This window comes from Numenius arquata, chromosome 7, assembly GCF_964106895.1.
Source record: "Numenius arquata chromosome 7, bNumArq3.hap1.1, whole genome shotgun sequence".
Taxonomy (NCBI): Eukaryota; Metazoa; Chordata; class Aves; order Charadriiformes; family Scolopacidae; genus Numenius; species Numenius arquata.
Genome location: NC_133582.1, coordinates 57,180,633 through 57,195,328, shown reverse-complemented (window position 1 = coordinate 57,195,328; position 14,696 = coordinate 57,180,633). Strand labels below are relative to the sequence as shown.

At 45.1% G+C, this 14,696-nt stretch overlaps 2 protein-coding genes across 2 annotated transcripts in view; one reads left to right on the top strand and one right to left on the bottom strand.

Annotated features, from left to right (window-relative positions):
* Window positions 1-6,289, top strand: part of BZW2 (basic leucine zipper and W2 domains 2) — a 40,403-nt gene extending 34,114 nt beyond the window's left edge. Inside the window, exons 11-12 of the mRNA XM_074151098.1 lie at window positions 3,509-3,631; window positions 5,588-6,289. Coding sequence (XP_074007199.1) covers window positions 3,509-3,631; window positions 5,588-5,616 — 152 coding nt within the window. The 3' untranslated portion in view covers window positions 5,617-6,289. The remainder of the gene's footprint in view (window positions 1-3,508; window positions 3,632-5,587) is intronic.
* A 176-nt stretch (window positions 6,290-6,465) lies between these two features.
* Window positions 6,466-14,285, bottom strand: LOC141466814 (uncharacterized). Its single transcript, XM_074150910.1, has 6 exons — window positions 14,248-14,285; window positions 13,910-14,010; window positions 9,887-10,149; window positions 7,746-7,795; window positions 7,502-7,550; window positions 6,466-6,972 (listed from the first exon to the last, which is right to left on the bottom strand). Exons 1-6 carry the CDS (start codon window positions 14,283-14,285, stop codon window positions 6,832-6,834), a joined length of 642 nt encoding a protein of 213 aa, XP_074007011.1. The 3' UTR covers window positions 6,466-6,831.
* Window positions 14,286-14,696: the final 411 nt, after the last annotated feature.

Below are 14,696 nucleotides of genomic sequence, written 5' to 3'. Positions count from 1 at the left end.
ATCACTATATATATATATATATATACACAAAATGAATCATTCCCTTTCTCCTCCCGTCCTCCTCAGTGTTCCCATTGCTTCAAAGCAACCTAGAGGTATGATTAACTACACCCTGTCCCGCGTGATTAATTGAGCATCTCCGTGCTGACAGGAGAATATCATCTCTTATGAGCACCGCGGGCATGAATGTATTACAGATAATACTGCTCAGAAATGAAAGGAGAGTTGCAGTTGTCCTTTTTGGAGCCAACTGCATTTTGTTCTTCTCTGTTAGTGTAGGAGGCTCATTGCTATGGAGTTATATACAGGGAAATTTTTCATCCACCTGACTTGGGAACGTTTTAATCTTCCAGGCAGACAGCGAGATTGCCTGCTGCTGTTATCAGCTTTGGGGTTTTGGGGAAGGAGGGAGGGAGGAGAAGTTCCCTCTCCCTCTTTGGTAACAAATCCTTTGAGCTTCCAGTCTGCAAATCAAAAAAAAAAAAAAAAAAAAACCAAAAACCAACTTAAATGCTATTACTCTTGGACTGAGATATGAGCCTACCTGGGGGCGCTTCCCGGTACGGTATCGTATTGTGGACTGTCATAGAATCATGGAATCATAGAATTGCCTGGCTTGGAAGGGACCTTTAAGATCATCTCGTCCAACCATCAACCTAACTCTGATTTAAAAAAAAAAAAAAAACACCAAAAAACCCCCACATTACTAAACCATGTCTCTAAGCTCTATATCAACCCGTCTTTTAAATACCTCCAGGGATGGTGCCTCAACCACTTCCCTGGGCAGCCTGTTCCAATGCTTAGTAACCCTTCCGGTGAAGAAATTTCTCCTAATATCCAATCTGAACCCCCCCTGGAGCAACTTGAGCCCATTCCCTCTTGTCCCATCGCCTGTTCCTTGGGAGAAGAGACCGACCCCCCCTGGCTACACCCTCCTTTCAGGGAGTTGTAGGGAGCGAGAAGGTCTCCCCTCAGCCTCCTTTTCTCCAGGCTGAACACCCCCAGCTCCCTCAGCCTCTCCTCATAAGACTTGTTCTCCAGACCCCTCACCAGCTCCGTTGCCCTTCTCTGGACCCGCTCCAGCACCTCAGTGTCTTTTTTGTGGTAAGGGGCCCAAAATTGGACACAGCACTCGGGGTGTGCAGCAAGGGCTTCTGCGGCTGCTTCTGTACAGCAGCTTCGTGGTTTTAAATGTCCCCGATGCCCAAGAGGTGGCTTGAACCCTGGAAAGGAGATTGCTCCTTTTTTTTTTTTTTTTTCTTTTCTTTTTTTTCCCTGAAGTCTCTCCTGATTTTCTTCACCTGTCACTAAGGATCATAATATGTGCCACAGCCTGAGTGATTCTGCAGGTGTCGTAGTTGTGTGACCCTCAGGACTCTGTGCTGAACGTCAGCTTTTTACACGCAGCGATAAAGCTGCAGTTCCACGACAGCCCCTGTGAAATATTTTCAAGTTTGCTAAAGGAAAATCCTGTTTTGTTAAATGCTGCAATGCCTTTGAGCTGCTGCTAGAGGCTACTGGCGGGTATTTATTGTAGCAGCTCCAGTGTTTCTGTTGCATCGGAGAAAAAGGTTATTGTGGTGGGTTGTGATTTCGGGAAGACAGAGCTTTTATGTGCCACTCGTAGGGTTCACGAAGCACAACTGTGTATGTACTGAAAAAATCCCAGAGCCAGCACAGTCCTGTTCTCCCTGCGTTTCCAGCTTACTGCCAGCTGCAGCAAACTGCAGAAGAGGTTTTATTTTGGAAAAGTGCCTGAGAGACAAGGTAACTTCCAGTCACACACACTCACTAAATTCCCCGTTTTCAGGGAGACTTCCTATTGGGTTACTGTTGGATGCCTTGGGATAGTTTTGATTAAGTTCAGACACATCCCTGCTTGCTTCCATCTGTTTACTATTCAACAGCATATGTGAAATCATAGAATCATAGAATGGTTTGGGTTGGAAGGGACCTTAAAAATCATCGATTTCCAACCCCCCTGCCATGGGCAGGGACACCTCCCACCAGACCAGGTTGCTCAAAGCCCCATCCAGCCTGGCCTTGAACACCTCCAGGGATGGGGCAACCACAGCTTCCCTGGGCAACCTGTTCCAGTGTCTCACCACCCTCACAGGAAAGAATTTCTTCTTGATATCTAATCTAAATCTCCCCTCTTTCAGTTTAAAACCATTACCCCTCGTCCTATCGCTCCACTCCCTGTTAAAGAGTCCCTCCCCATCTCTCCTGTAGACCCCTTTAGGTACTGGAAGGGGCTATAATGTCTCCCCGAAACCTTCTCCAGGCTGAACAACCCCAACTCTCTCAGCCTGTGTCTGCTCTGTCTCATTTGATCAGATGCTTTGGGGTTTTGGTGGCATTTATTCCCGTTTGCCACCTTCCTTTCCCCGCCACATCTGCTGTAACCTTCAGGCTGAAGCAGAAGGTGGTGGTCGGGGTCGGCGTTTCAGCCAGTGACTTCCAGATGGGTGGGAAGGGCACTGAGGAGCTCAAGGAGGCAATGAGGAACTCGTCATAAACGTGTTGATTTTGCAGAGCGAGGGGAGGGTAGTTTGTTCAAAGGCAAAAAGAATGGAAATTTTAATGAGCTGTAGAAAGCTGTCTTTAGTCTTTTTATAGAACAAATACAGTTGGATTATTTTTGTTGTTGCCTCTTACGTTACGTAACTGCCAAAATGCCAGTGTGGATCCCACATTTTGCCTCCGCAGCCATCAATTACTGAGATATTTGGCTTGGCTGGATCACGGGAGCTTTGTTCCTGGGGCTAGAGGTCTGTTGCTGGACTTCCATTTGCATCTGTTGGAAACATTAAGTGTCCTCACCCTTTGTTAGGAGTTCTTTATTCCGAATCTCACTCGGCCTCACATTCCCGCGCTGACGGCTATTTTCTTCTCGGTGCTTGACGGAGAAACCTCAGCCGTGCCGACCCTCTGAGCCCGTCCCTTCAAATGGGGGGTCTGAACAGTGGCCTTAGAACTTAGTAGCTAAAAACACAATATAAAACCTGCAGGGAAAAATGTTTGCAACAAAAAATCCCTCCTGGCTGTCTTTTAACTGTTCCATCGGGAGGTGTCTGTCGCTACAGATTTCTAGAACCGTGCAGAGATTTGTGACCCAACAGCAAGAAAAAGCACAGTATTTCTTCCTGTGCCAAGTTCTGATGTGCAGACTTATTTATTCATATTTATCCAACCATCTTCCGTGGTGTATTTACAACAGATGAATAGAGAACTGTCCTTTACAGAAGCACAACGTTTGGTACTTTATTTTCAGCCTAATACGTTGCACATTTTATCGCATCTGGAATCCCTTCATACGCATCGGATATTCTGCAGTTGCAGCCTAATATAGTTCATGCAAAGCTTGTTCCACTGCGATCACGCTAACTTTTTTTTTATGCTGCCTTTAAAAGAAAAAAAAAAAAAATCTTTCTTCTCTCATGTTCAAAATCTTCTAACCTCTAAAAAATACATTTAATTTTCTTATGAACGCCGCTCTGTGTTTCAGCCGATGTTCTGAGTGAAGAAGCCATCCTCAAGTGGTATAAAGAAGCACATGTCGCTAAAGGCAAAAGCGTTTTCCTTGACCAGATGAAGAAATTTGTGGAGTGGCTGCAAAACGCCGAAGAAGGTACGGATTCATTACAAAACAATATGGTGGTCTCTTGGCAAATAACATTTATTTTTCCAGCCTTTCGCTGTCCCGGGCATAGAATAGAACCGCAGCCGAGACTCCTCCAGAGTGTTTCCAGTCGGGCCTGAGCCCGACAGCACTCGCTGCTTTTCGGTGTTTGTGGTGTCCCCGTGAAATCCTTCAGTCACCAGATACCGCTTGTCTGTAGGTAAATTCTTGAAGCTTTATCTTTTTTGCCTGGGAAAGGAATTCCAGCTCAATTGGGACAAGTAAGCCGTGTGTAATAGATGGGGATATAATTATTATTGTTCATTTGCATCCATTTAATGTAATTAAATGTATTTATTAAATGTAAACGGAATTAATGTAACTCCAACTCTAACCATTCTATGATAATTGGTTTTAGAAACTTGGGGGAATATGTAGTGATGCCGAGGAGCAGATAAGGCTGCAGCAATTCACGTGTGCAGGCAGCACTGTGAAGATGGTAGCTCTTTTCACACTTGAGACTTCGAACTGGCAGTCTTGGTCTAATTAAGCAAATTATCCCTCCCCCTTTTAATCTTCTGCTTATGTGCCTTTCTGTGGCTCTTTATTTTTATCCTTTCCTGCACGTCCCCTCTGTCAGATGTCCTTAGTTACAAAGTCCAGTACGAATGGAGACAGAATGTTTCTGTAAGAACATGCAGATCGTGTTTGCTCTGAGAAATCTGATCTAAGGTGTGGTATTTGTTGGCAGGAAGCCCTTCCCTGCCAGGTGAGCACAGGCAGAAAAAGTACCTTTAGGAGACAAAACCACTGTGTGTGTTCCTACTTCTAAATTACTTCTACTTTTCTTACTTCTACTTAGAATCATAGAATTGTAGAATTGCCGAGGTTGGAAGTGACCTCTCAGATCATCCAGGCCAACCCTCAACCCGACACTGACAAACACCATCACTAAACCATGTCTCTAAGCACTATGGCTACCCCTCTTTTAAACACCTCCAGGGATGGTGCCTCAACCACTTCCCTGGGCAGCCTGTTCCAATGCTTAGTAACCCTTCCAGTGAAGAATTTTTTCCCAATATCCAATCGGAACCTCCCCTGGTGCAACTTGAGGCCATTTCCTCTTGTCCCATCGCCTGTGACTTGGAGAAGAGACTGACCCCCCCTGGCTACACCCTCCTTTCAGGGAGTTGGAGAGAGCGAGAAGGTCTCCCCTCAGCCTCCTTTTCTCCAGGCTGAACACCCTCAGCTCCCTCAGCCTCTCCTCGTAAGACTTGTTCTCCAGACCCCTCACCAGCTCCGTTGCCCTTCTCTGGACCCGCTCCAGCACCTCAGTGTCTTTTTTGTGGTAAGGGGCCCAAAACTGGACACAGCCCTCGAGGTGGGGCCTCACCAGTGCCCAGTACTTCCCCTCCTGCTACTTCTAAATTGCTTTTATCTTGTGCCGTACGAATCGTCAAAGCTGGTGTTTGCAGAGATTTCATACCTGCCGTAGGGCAACAGCCATTCTCGATAGGCTGGGCGATGATGATGATGATGGTGATTGATATTTGCAGAGCAAATAGTTTAAAGGCTGCTTCCTGGATGAGAGCAGCACAGCTGCTCACAGGGAGGAGAAGAGGGAGCAAATAACGCTGATGCTTTATTAAACTCGGCTCAGATACGCTTCGCAGGGCTCCGCAGACGAGGACCAGAAGAATTCATAGGGATCTGGTTAAAATTCTAGTGGGAGCTCTGTAAGCGAAGAGCTCGGTGGAGGGTGGCAGAGTTAGATCTTCCTCCTCCGAAGCTCTGAGTTTCCTTCCGCCTTACTCCGCTTAATCTGCCAGCCTTTCCTGGGAAGTACCGGGTGCGATGAAAACTTTCGTGTTGAATTTTGGAAGGGTGTAGTGTTACTTTCACAGAATTACTGGCGTCGCTGTCCTTGCACAAACCTACATGAAGCGTTTTTACTTCTCTTTCCAGAGTCGGAGTCCGAAGGGGAGGAGAACTGAGACGGTTCCACAAAGCAGAGGCTCCATCTAGGGTTAAGGCCAAACGCGCTTGGGAATGCCCTGCTCTTCCAGCAGAGAGGCTTTACTTCAGTGTCATACAGAAAACTATAGGCTAGGCTTTCCTTTTGTTTAGAAGAATAAAGGTTTTTAACGGAGCCCTGAGGCATTAGATGCTTGACTTGGGACTCTACCTCTGGCTCATTGTACACTAACTTAGGCAGCGCCATTCAGCAAGGAGCCATATAGAAACAGTGACATGAAATACTTATGGACTCCTTTTTATTAACGGTCTTTTTCAGGTACTATGGTATATGAACACTCCAGTTTCTGTTTATAGAACTGTTTGGTCCGTGTTTGTAGCTCAATATTGGCTTGTGTATGTGATTTGACACCACCACATTTTTTTGAATAAATGGCTTTTATATCTTAGTTTTGTGGTGTTTGTGTCATCGTTTCCTAAATTTGATTTGCCAAAGGTTTTATGATTCTTCAAGTGAAATTACCTAAGAATGGCAAGAAGCTTGTCTTCGTACTTCTTAATTACAAAATCAGCACCCGTAGTTAATTTGGATCACTGTCTAATCTTTATTCCCATACAGTTTTGGACAGATTAAGCAGATTCCGTAGTAAATGTTGATTTGTTCAATTTATTAATTCCAATAAAACGTGCAGGAACAAACCTGCGGAGTCCCCCGCTTTGAATGTACAAAATGGATGCAAATGCTCAGTGGAATAATAGGCTGTTCCCAGTTCAGACTGCACCCGGTTATTGGTGATGGCTAAATTCTGCAACAAAAAACATCTCATTTTAGAAGCATTCGCTTCAAAACGTGCATTACAAAATCATTACATGTGAAATCTGAAATTTATTTACATCAGCATGATGTTACAATTAGATATTTGACTGAAATACACAAGTGAATATATAAACTTCTCAGAACCCATCCTGCTTCCTTTAATACTTCCCTTGTGCCTTGATGCGATGCCGCTTACAATTCCAGTGCCTGGGATGTTGCATAGACAGGGCCACCGTGGGGGTTTGTGCACCCGTGCACGTCTCACACCCCAGAGCCAGGGGTCTGACCTTGTGGGAATGCTCAGCCAGCACTCCAGGATCAGCATTCCTGGAATCCTGCCTCGTGGATGGGAACCGGGCAGCAGTGGTCCAGCGCAGCAGCATCTCCCGACAGGCAGTTCTTAGCGCGCCACAGTTGATCAGGTAACGGTGGCTGCTGTTTTATTTCTTACAGTTCCAGTTCCTTGGGAAGTCGCCTTCTCCTGCCCCACTGTCCCCTTCGCTGGCCCCGCTGGTAGCCCAGGATGACACCGGCAGCTTGCCCATACATCGCGCTGATCCTTAAAGAGAAGATGAATCGGAGATGTTACTTAAAACACCCTGCATCCTTCCCTGTAAACGTAGAGTTAAATCCACGAGAAATATGAGCCATTGGGTTAGTGAGGGTTAGAAAAGACAGGCTCCTATTCTGACAGGGGACAAGCGTGAAGGAGCATATGCATAATGAAGCAGTGCGCTTAGTCGTTAGAAACCAGTAAGCTGACAGATAGTATAGATTTTTCTACAGAAATTCAACACTTCGTATAAACCACAGATCATGTGGTTGTAAATGTCTTGTCTCAGGATGTGTCTGGCTTTACTGGAAACAGCAAAGAGTAAGCGTAAACCAAGTGCTGCTGCCTCCCAGCTCTCTGTCTGAACAGCGTTTGTTTTCGTAACAGGTATTGATCTCTGGAAAGGGAAATATGTCACGTGGGTATTTCCAGTAACTTAGAGCAGACAGTAAGGCAGTCACGTTAAAAAGCAGAACTGATGCATTAGCTCCATGTTTTCCATTTCAGTCTTTGTTATTACAAAAAATAAACTTGCCAGGCACCGCTGAGCCAGGACCATCTCTTCTTCACAGAAAGCCCCGCAGCTGTGAAGCGGTAGCATTGAGTCATTATCGATAAGGAGCCACTATTGCTTAGAAACATTTCAAATTCACAATTGCAGTTTTGTAAAGAATATTCAGAGGGGTGTACATAAAACTACATTTCACTATAATCTAGAATTCAGGCTGATTTCAAAGGTGCCCGTTAGGATAATGCGCAGAGGACAGGGTGAAACATACCTGGGGTGGGACTGCTGGGGATGGCAAGACAAGGCTGGCTGGGCCACCTGCTGGAGAGAAAAAAATCGTCACGACCAGGAGGCACTTGGTGGCCAAAGGCAGCAAAACGTAGACCCCTAATGCCTCCGTGCCCTCAGCTTGCAGCCGAGGGAAGCAGAGCTCACTCTCAAACTCGGCAGGGTCCACGTCACTGAAGTTCTGGTGCCTACAAGCCAGACCCCCATCACTGACGCCGGTGTCGCTGGGTTGGAGAGAAAAGGGTGCTTTTAGGACAGTGCTGTGGTTGAGAGCTGGGTGACGAGTTGCACCCAGGACTGAGGGTAGTCGTCCCTTTTTCAGTCACACAACTCCCAAAACCCAACGCCTTCTGTGTTCGTGTCGCATCCACGTTTAGCTCCTGGCAGCCCCTCTCAGCTTGTCCGCACCCAGCGAGAGAACCCGGTCCTTTGCTGAAGCAGGAACTGTTTCCAGTTCTAGTCTTCAGGAATTGTCTCCACTTAAATCTTTGAGATGGGGATTTCTCACATCCCTGTGTATTTTCATCCAGCATTTTGAATATCTGCCGGAGACTGAACTAGGCAACCGAATGAATGCAAATAGACCTGGTTTGTACCAGGCTGAATTTGAGTACAAAGGCACCCGGTGCTTTGCAATAAGGCCATGGTGTAGAAGCTGGGCAGAGCTTTTGATGTGACTGTTCAGGTGAAGGACCCTTCCCTGGAAGCCTTCACAGAGCCTGCATTTCAGTTAAAAATGTTCCCAAGCCAAAGCATTTCTTCAGTGCAATCCTCGAATCGGTGTTTGCTAGAGAAATTAAAGTTACAGTCAATGCTAAATATAGTCTTTGAATCTGGAGTCAGTTTTCTTATAAAAATAAAAAGATACTTCACAGAAAATGTGCTTCGTATAATATATTGCATTTAGTTTTGAAACATCAGTGGAATCTAAATATCAGAACTGCACATCTCTCTCTTACTCAACAATAAATTGCAATAGGATGCACTTTGAAGTGGGGATTATTGAACGTGAAGGTGATTCCTTGCTCCTGGCCTTAGCTCTTCTCTTGGTTCCGTCTTACGGATTTAAGTAGTTTTCTTATTAACCACATGTCCACTATTTACATATAAAAATAATGGCCAGTTACTCTTTTAATATTTAAAAAATTCAGAACATAGGTGATAGTGGTGAACTGATGCTTATGTTCATTCAACAAAGAACCCTGAGCTCAAGTAATGGACTTCTTTCAGATTAGGGCCCTGTCCATTGATGCTGTTGTCAAAACATTTAAAAATTAAAAACTATTTTTGAACATTATCTTTAATTATAAGTAATACATTAAAATGCTTACTCTAGTATGCCCAATAGAAATAATATATGATTGCTAAATCTTACGCATATTCAGAATTCATGTGACATGCATTATATTTACATAATAAAACGTCTTTAAGCATAAAAATAAAATTTTATAAAATGTAAAATTATTTTAAAAGAAAACCATTTAAAATGTACACGTGTGAGGACGTCACTGCACAAGTAAGAGGTGTGTGTGCAATACTAATGGGAAGATCATCAGACATGGAGTATTTTGACTACAACTCAGTTCCAGTCCACGAGAGTTCTATCTAAGAAAATACATTAGGGTTTTAACTTCAAAACTTTTTGGAATATATTTTCATTTTAATAAAAATGTTCAGAAAATCCAGAATATTGGGATTTGGCAGCACTGTTCACACATAATGATTTCAGCCTGAATGCAATCACTGCTTGGAATTTACCCTGCTCTCTAGGAGTAACGGAGGTAACAACCAGACAGACAGTGATTCAGCCTTCTCCCTTCCTCTGCTGTAAGAAATGGCTGGGCAACTACTTTAGGAAAACACGTAAAACTGATCATCTAGCTATTAAAATTGGTTTTAGATTCCTTTTAATACCTCTAAGCTATGCATTATTTTACCTCTACAGCTTTTCAAATGAAGAGATTTCGAAGTTGCCGTGGTTTGGCCCCAGCTGGCGACTAAGCACTCACGAGCAGCGTGAAGCACCTTGTATTTGAGCGACATGATTTTGTTTCAGGACGGCTTGTACATTAAGCAATGGGAGACCGAGCAAAGAGAGCACAAAAACATGGTCCGAACCCTTACCTCCAGTGTCGGAAATGGTGCGGGGTTGCTGAACTCTGGTTTCTGAAGACCTTCCTCAAAACGTGAGCTCTCAGAACGGGCGGGTTCAGCCCTAGAGCGGTGGCAGATTTGATTCAGCCTCACCAGGTGATTCAGCCTCACTGGGTTTGTCTGAACAGCACGTTCAGAAGAAGGGGAGAATGATGCGCTGGAAAAGCGCCCTGCAATTGTAACGGGTCTCCTCTGGCATCTCAAAGGCTTTGCTTTAGGTTCCCATCTTGTTCCTGAAGAAGAATAACTACCTTTAAAATCACATTTGCACTTAAAAAACGGAGCTTTTCATTATCTAAAGTAAGGCTTGTGGGCTAAGACAAAACAGTCCTTTCTCAAAAAAGAAGCACAAATAATATTACACAGGTTAATTGCAGCCAACCATCCAGTGCTGCCCGAGCTGTGCCAGTTATTAACAATCAAAACGAGGACAGATTACATAAGTATATATTTTCTAAAAAAAGCCAATCTTTTGATTTTCAAGGAGGGAAAAAACAAATCTTTCAGGGTTGGCTTCTTCCACTTCTCCACCAGACTTTTGGTTTTGTGCTATGATATTTAAGGAAAAGTTAAATCCTGCTCCTTACCAGCCGCGTGGGCCTTTAGAGCGTCATGTAAACAGAAACAAATCCGGAGAGGGGAAGTTATGGCAACACCTGCAGACGAGGCCATTCAGGCAGGGGGGCACCCCCAGGCTGTGTGTGTAGCCTATATTTGGCCCTTGGCTGCGCTGGTGTCCCCAGTGACCTGCTCATTTGCTATTTTTTCCCCCATCAGGAATCCAGTTACCAGCACAACAGTTACCACGGTTTACTCCCCCAGAGATAGCATAGCATAGAATCATAGCATCGTCTAGGTTGGAAGAGACCCTTGGGATCATCGAGTCCAACCATCTACCCTACTCTACAAAGTTCTCCCCTATACCATATCCCCCAACACCACATCTAAACGGCTCTTAAACACATCCAGGGATGGTGACCCAACCACCTCCCTGGGCAGCCTATTCCAATGCCCGACCACTCTTTCTGTGAAAAATTCTTTCCTAATGTTCAGTCTAAACCTACCCTGCTGGAGCTTGAAGCCATTCCCTCTCGTTCTGTCATTAATTACCTGTGCGAAGAGACCAGCACCAACCTTTCTACAGTGTCCTTTCAATTGGGCATACTAGAGTAAGCATTTTAATGTATTACTTATAATTAAAGATAATGTTCAAAAATAGTTTTTCATTTTTAAATGTTTTGACAACAGCATCTGGTGGCTCATGTCACCCCACACACCAGCAGGGCTTTCAGATGCTCAGCCCTCTCTGGGTTTCTTCTTTCCAGTATAGCCGCGTTATTCTCTGATGAGAAAGAAATCCTGAGCTTACAAGGGACCTCAGGAGGCTTGGTGGGAACTGTGCAGGTTGGAGTCCCACTTCACCACTGTTCCCTGCTGCCCTGGAGTACCAGGGGCCATGCCGGGAGAGCAGCATCCCTAGTACCCACCTGAGGTGATCCAGACAAGGAGATTGAAGGGTACATGCTTGCTTCCCCACTGCCTCTCCCATGAGGGATGCAAGAGAGAATCACAGAATGGTTTGGGTTGGAAAGGACCTTAAAGATCATCCAGTTCCAATCCCCCTGCCATGGGCAGGGACACCTCCCACCAGACCAGGTTGCCCAAAGCCCCATCCAGCCTGGCCTTGAACACCTCCAGGGATGGGGCATCCACAGCTTCTCTGGGCAGCCTGTTCCAGTGTCTCACCACCCTCACAGGAAAGAATTTCTTCCTAATATCTAATCTACATCTCCCCTCTTTCAGTTTAAAACCATTACCCCTCACCCTATTGCTCCACTCCCTGATCAAGAGTCCCTCCCTGTCTCTCCTGTAGCCCCCTTCAGGTACTGGAAGGGGCTGTAAGGTCACCCTGGAGCCTCCTCTTCTCCAGGCTGAACAACCCCAACTGTCTCAGCCTGTCCTCATAGGAGAGGTGCTCCAGCCCTCTGATCATCAAATGCAGAGAGAAATGCACTTGCCAGTCTCAGCCATCACTGAGTAGGACCACACAGATGGCTGTGTTTTGCACGCGTACAGGACATGTCCCCTGGGGAGGCACTGGTGGACTGTATATGCCAAAATCCACCATCATCATCTCCCAGTCAGCATGAGGGAAGAGGACAGTGCTGGAACTGCTAATATGACACAGCTGCAGACTGACAGGTAACATTTTAGTACTTGGATCTGTCACTCCCATGGCTTCAGGCTGCCAGAAACTCAATTACCTCAGTCCAAGTGTCTCATTTAACAGTTCAACGTTAACGAGTGCCGCTGCGTCCTACACTCATCACAGCACTTCTGCTGATGGCGTTACAAGACTCGAGTGTCTGCTTCCGAACTGTCACCCAGCACCCTTCACCCTACGGGACCGCAGGGAAACCACACGCTGCCCTGTAGCTCCACTAACAGGGAGAAACACACTCGGAAACACCAGATTTCTCTGATTTAGAAACACACAAGAATAAGAAAAAAAAAGAAAAAAAAAAAAAGGAAGATTCAACCCAGAAAGAACAAATGACTGTTATCATGGCAAGATGCATTTGTGTTGCAGTCTCTTCCTGGACATCAATTGCCTGAGATTTTTCTGTTTATTTTTCCCTGATGAAATTTAGGAACATTGCTGACAGGCCAACATAACTCTCCCCATATCATTACGAGTTATTGCTGGGATATTTGCGTAATGCTGACAGCTATAAATTATGCCAGAAGAAATAACAAAACAGTATTATTGATGTATCCAAGCATATAACCAAAACCAAGGTTTGTAGGCAGCTCTATGTCATTAGACCCCCTAGTCTACCTGGAAAAAATCAATAAGCTCTCAAGTACATCAGTCCTTCTCCAGGTCCAAAATAGAAGCAGCAGCCTTGAAAAAATAAAAACCAAATTGAGAACAACTGCTCTAAAATGTAGTTAGCTTTGTATCAATAAGACCACCCAAGAGAAAATAGATGGTATCTGTGATACTGAAGGATATTCTAAAGGGAAGTGGGCAGGCAGATAATTTATAGTTTGTAGAATAAGTAGGACATGACAGTGGAAGAAAAGGTTAAAAGATGCCACAGAATCTCTCTTGTGGCCACTGTGTTGATGACCTAAAGAAATTCAAATATAGGAGACTGAGATTCTTCCACCTTTGCTCGAGGGTCACAGTCAGCACTACACTACCTGGGAGGAAATGGTATTTACCATGTGGCAGGGAGCCCATTCCTGCATCAAGTCTGTCTCTTGCTATCCCTGTGATCCAGGCCCTTGGGTTAATGCCAGTGCAAAGACATCTTCTGAAAGAGCCCGGAGATGAGACTGTATTTCCACAACCAGAAATGTCTCTTGTGTCAAGAGACAGAAGCGTGTATGGACAGACCTGGAAGTTCACGCTTTTCTCACCTTTTGAATATAAAAATATTTTTCTGTGGATTTATTGAGACAGCAGGATTCTGGGATTAACAGAAACAATGTTATACTTCTTTTTGCTATCACAGACTTCAGATGTCCTGCATTTTGATTTCAGCTTAAAACATTAGCGAATGCAGAAACCTCTGGACCTGTAAAGCTGTTCCAGAAGAAACCATTAAGGCTGATGTCTAATCAAAGGCTATCTCATCCTGTACCCAGCTGAGAACATCCTGAATTCTCTCTCCCCTCACAAAACATGCATAATTCAACAAATCCAACATGGAGTCGCCTTCTGCTCCCAGACAGATCACCTCTCACTTACTGCAGTATCCCACCTTCCTCTCCCTCACAGGTTGGTCCCAAAAAGACCGGGCAAACATTTTGATACCCTCAGCTCAACTTCTGTACCTCTGCCCTCCCACAGCCCCTCGCCCAGGGGGAAGGAAGGGGGATGCCCCCTTTCCCTGTGGGCAGGGAGCAAGCTGGCATTGCTTTGGCCCCCCCTTGGTGTCCCCCCAGCCTCCCTTGCCGGGCCCGCGGGAAGCAGAGCGCACAAACCACATCTGCTGGCACAATTTCTCTGTTCCTTGGGGAAATCTGCCTCCAGCCCTGAAATAATCACAGCAGCCACATTCAAAGGGACACCGTCTCTAGAGATCCTAAAGAGGCCAGTAGCTTGTCAGGGGAATTGCCAGCACCTGGAAACACTGCAAAGAGAGAGAGAGAGAGGAGCATTCAGTACCGGTCCCGGATACAAAAAACAGGACAGAAAGATAATTTGGAATAATGTCACGTGCTGTCACTTCTGCACCAAATAGCACGTATGTCCTGCTCTCTCGCGTGCTGCTGCTCTTCCAGGCACGCTCGCGTCCCTGGTACCATCAGCAGAGCATTACCTCTCTTTCTTTCCTTTTATTTCAGCTTTCAACCACATTTTGTGCGTATTCACATTCACAGTTTTCTTTACATATTTTCTTAGTTTTGTTTGTGTGGGTAAGCTTTAATATTTTTGTAACAACCAGTTATAGTTTAGTGATTTATATAGCATCTATGTCATTACGTTTGTGTTATAATTTCCTGGCTGTCACAGCAACTGAAATGACTCTTTTTTTAAAGAACCCTTCCTGAAACAGCAGCTGAAGGGCCTCCTTTAACTGAGGAATTCTAAGGACAAAATGCAGCTCAAACGATACAGGCACACATCTGGATGATTTATTTAAACTTGAATAACACAATCCTCCCTTCAAGGACCAGGAAAGTAACTGGACGCTTGTTTATGCTCTGCCTGTGTGCAAACCCACCTAAATACATTACTGAAGTCGAGTAGGATAGATGAAAGGCAAGA

Excerpts from the sequence above, each read along its gene's own strand:
- LOC141466814 (XM_074150910.1), bottom strand. The coding sequence starts at position 14,285 with ATGTGGTTGAAAGCTGAAATAAAAGGAAAGAAAGAGAG. Across the intron at positions 10,150-13,909 it reads AAATTGTGCCAGCAGATGTG|GAACAAGATGGGAACCTAAA; the intron begins GTTTGTGCGCTC and ends ATTCTTCTTCAG. Across the intron at positions 7,551-7,745 it reads CCCCAGCAGTCCCACCCCAG|CTGCGGGGCTTTCTGTGAAG; the intron begins GTATGTTTCACC and ends ACCGCTTCACAG.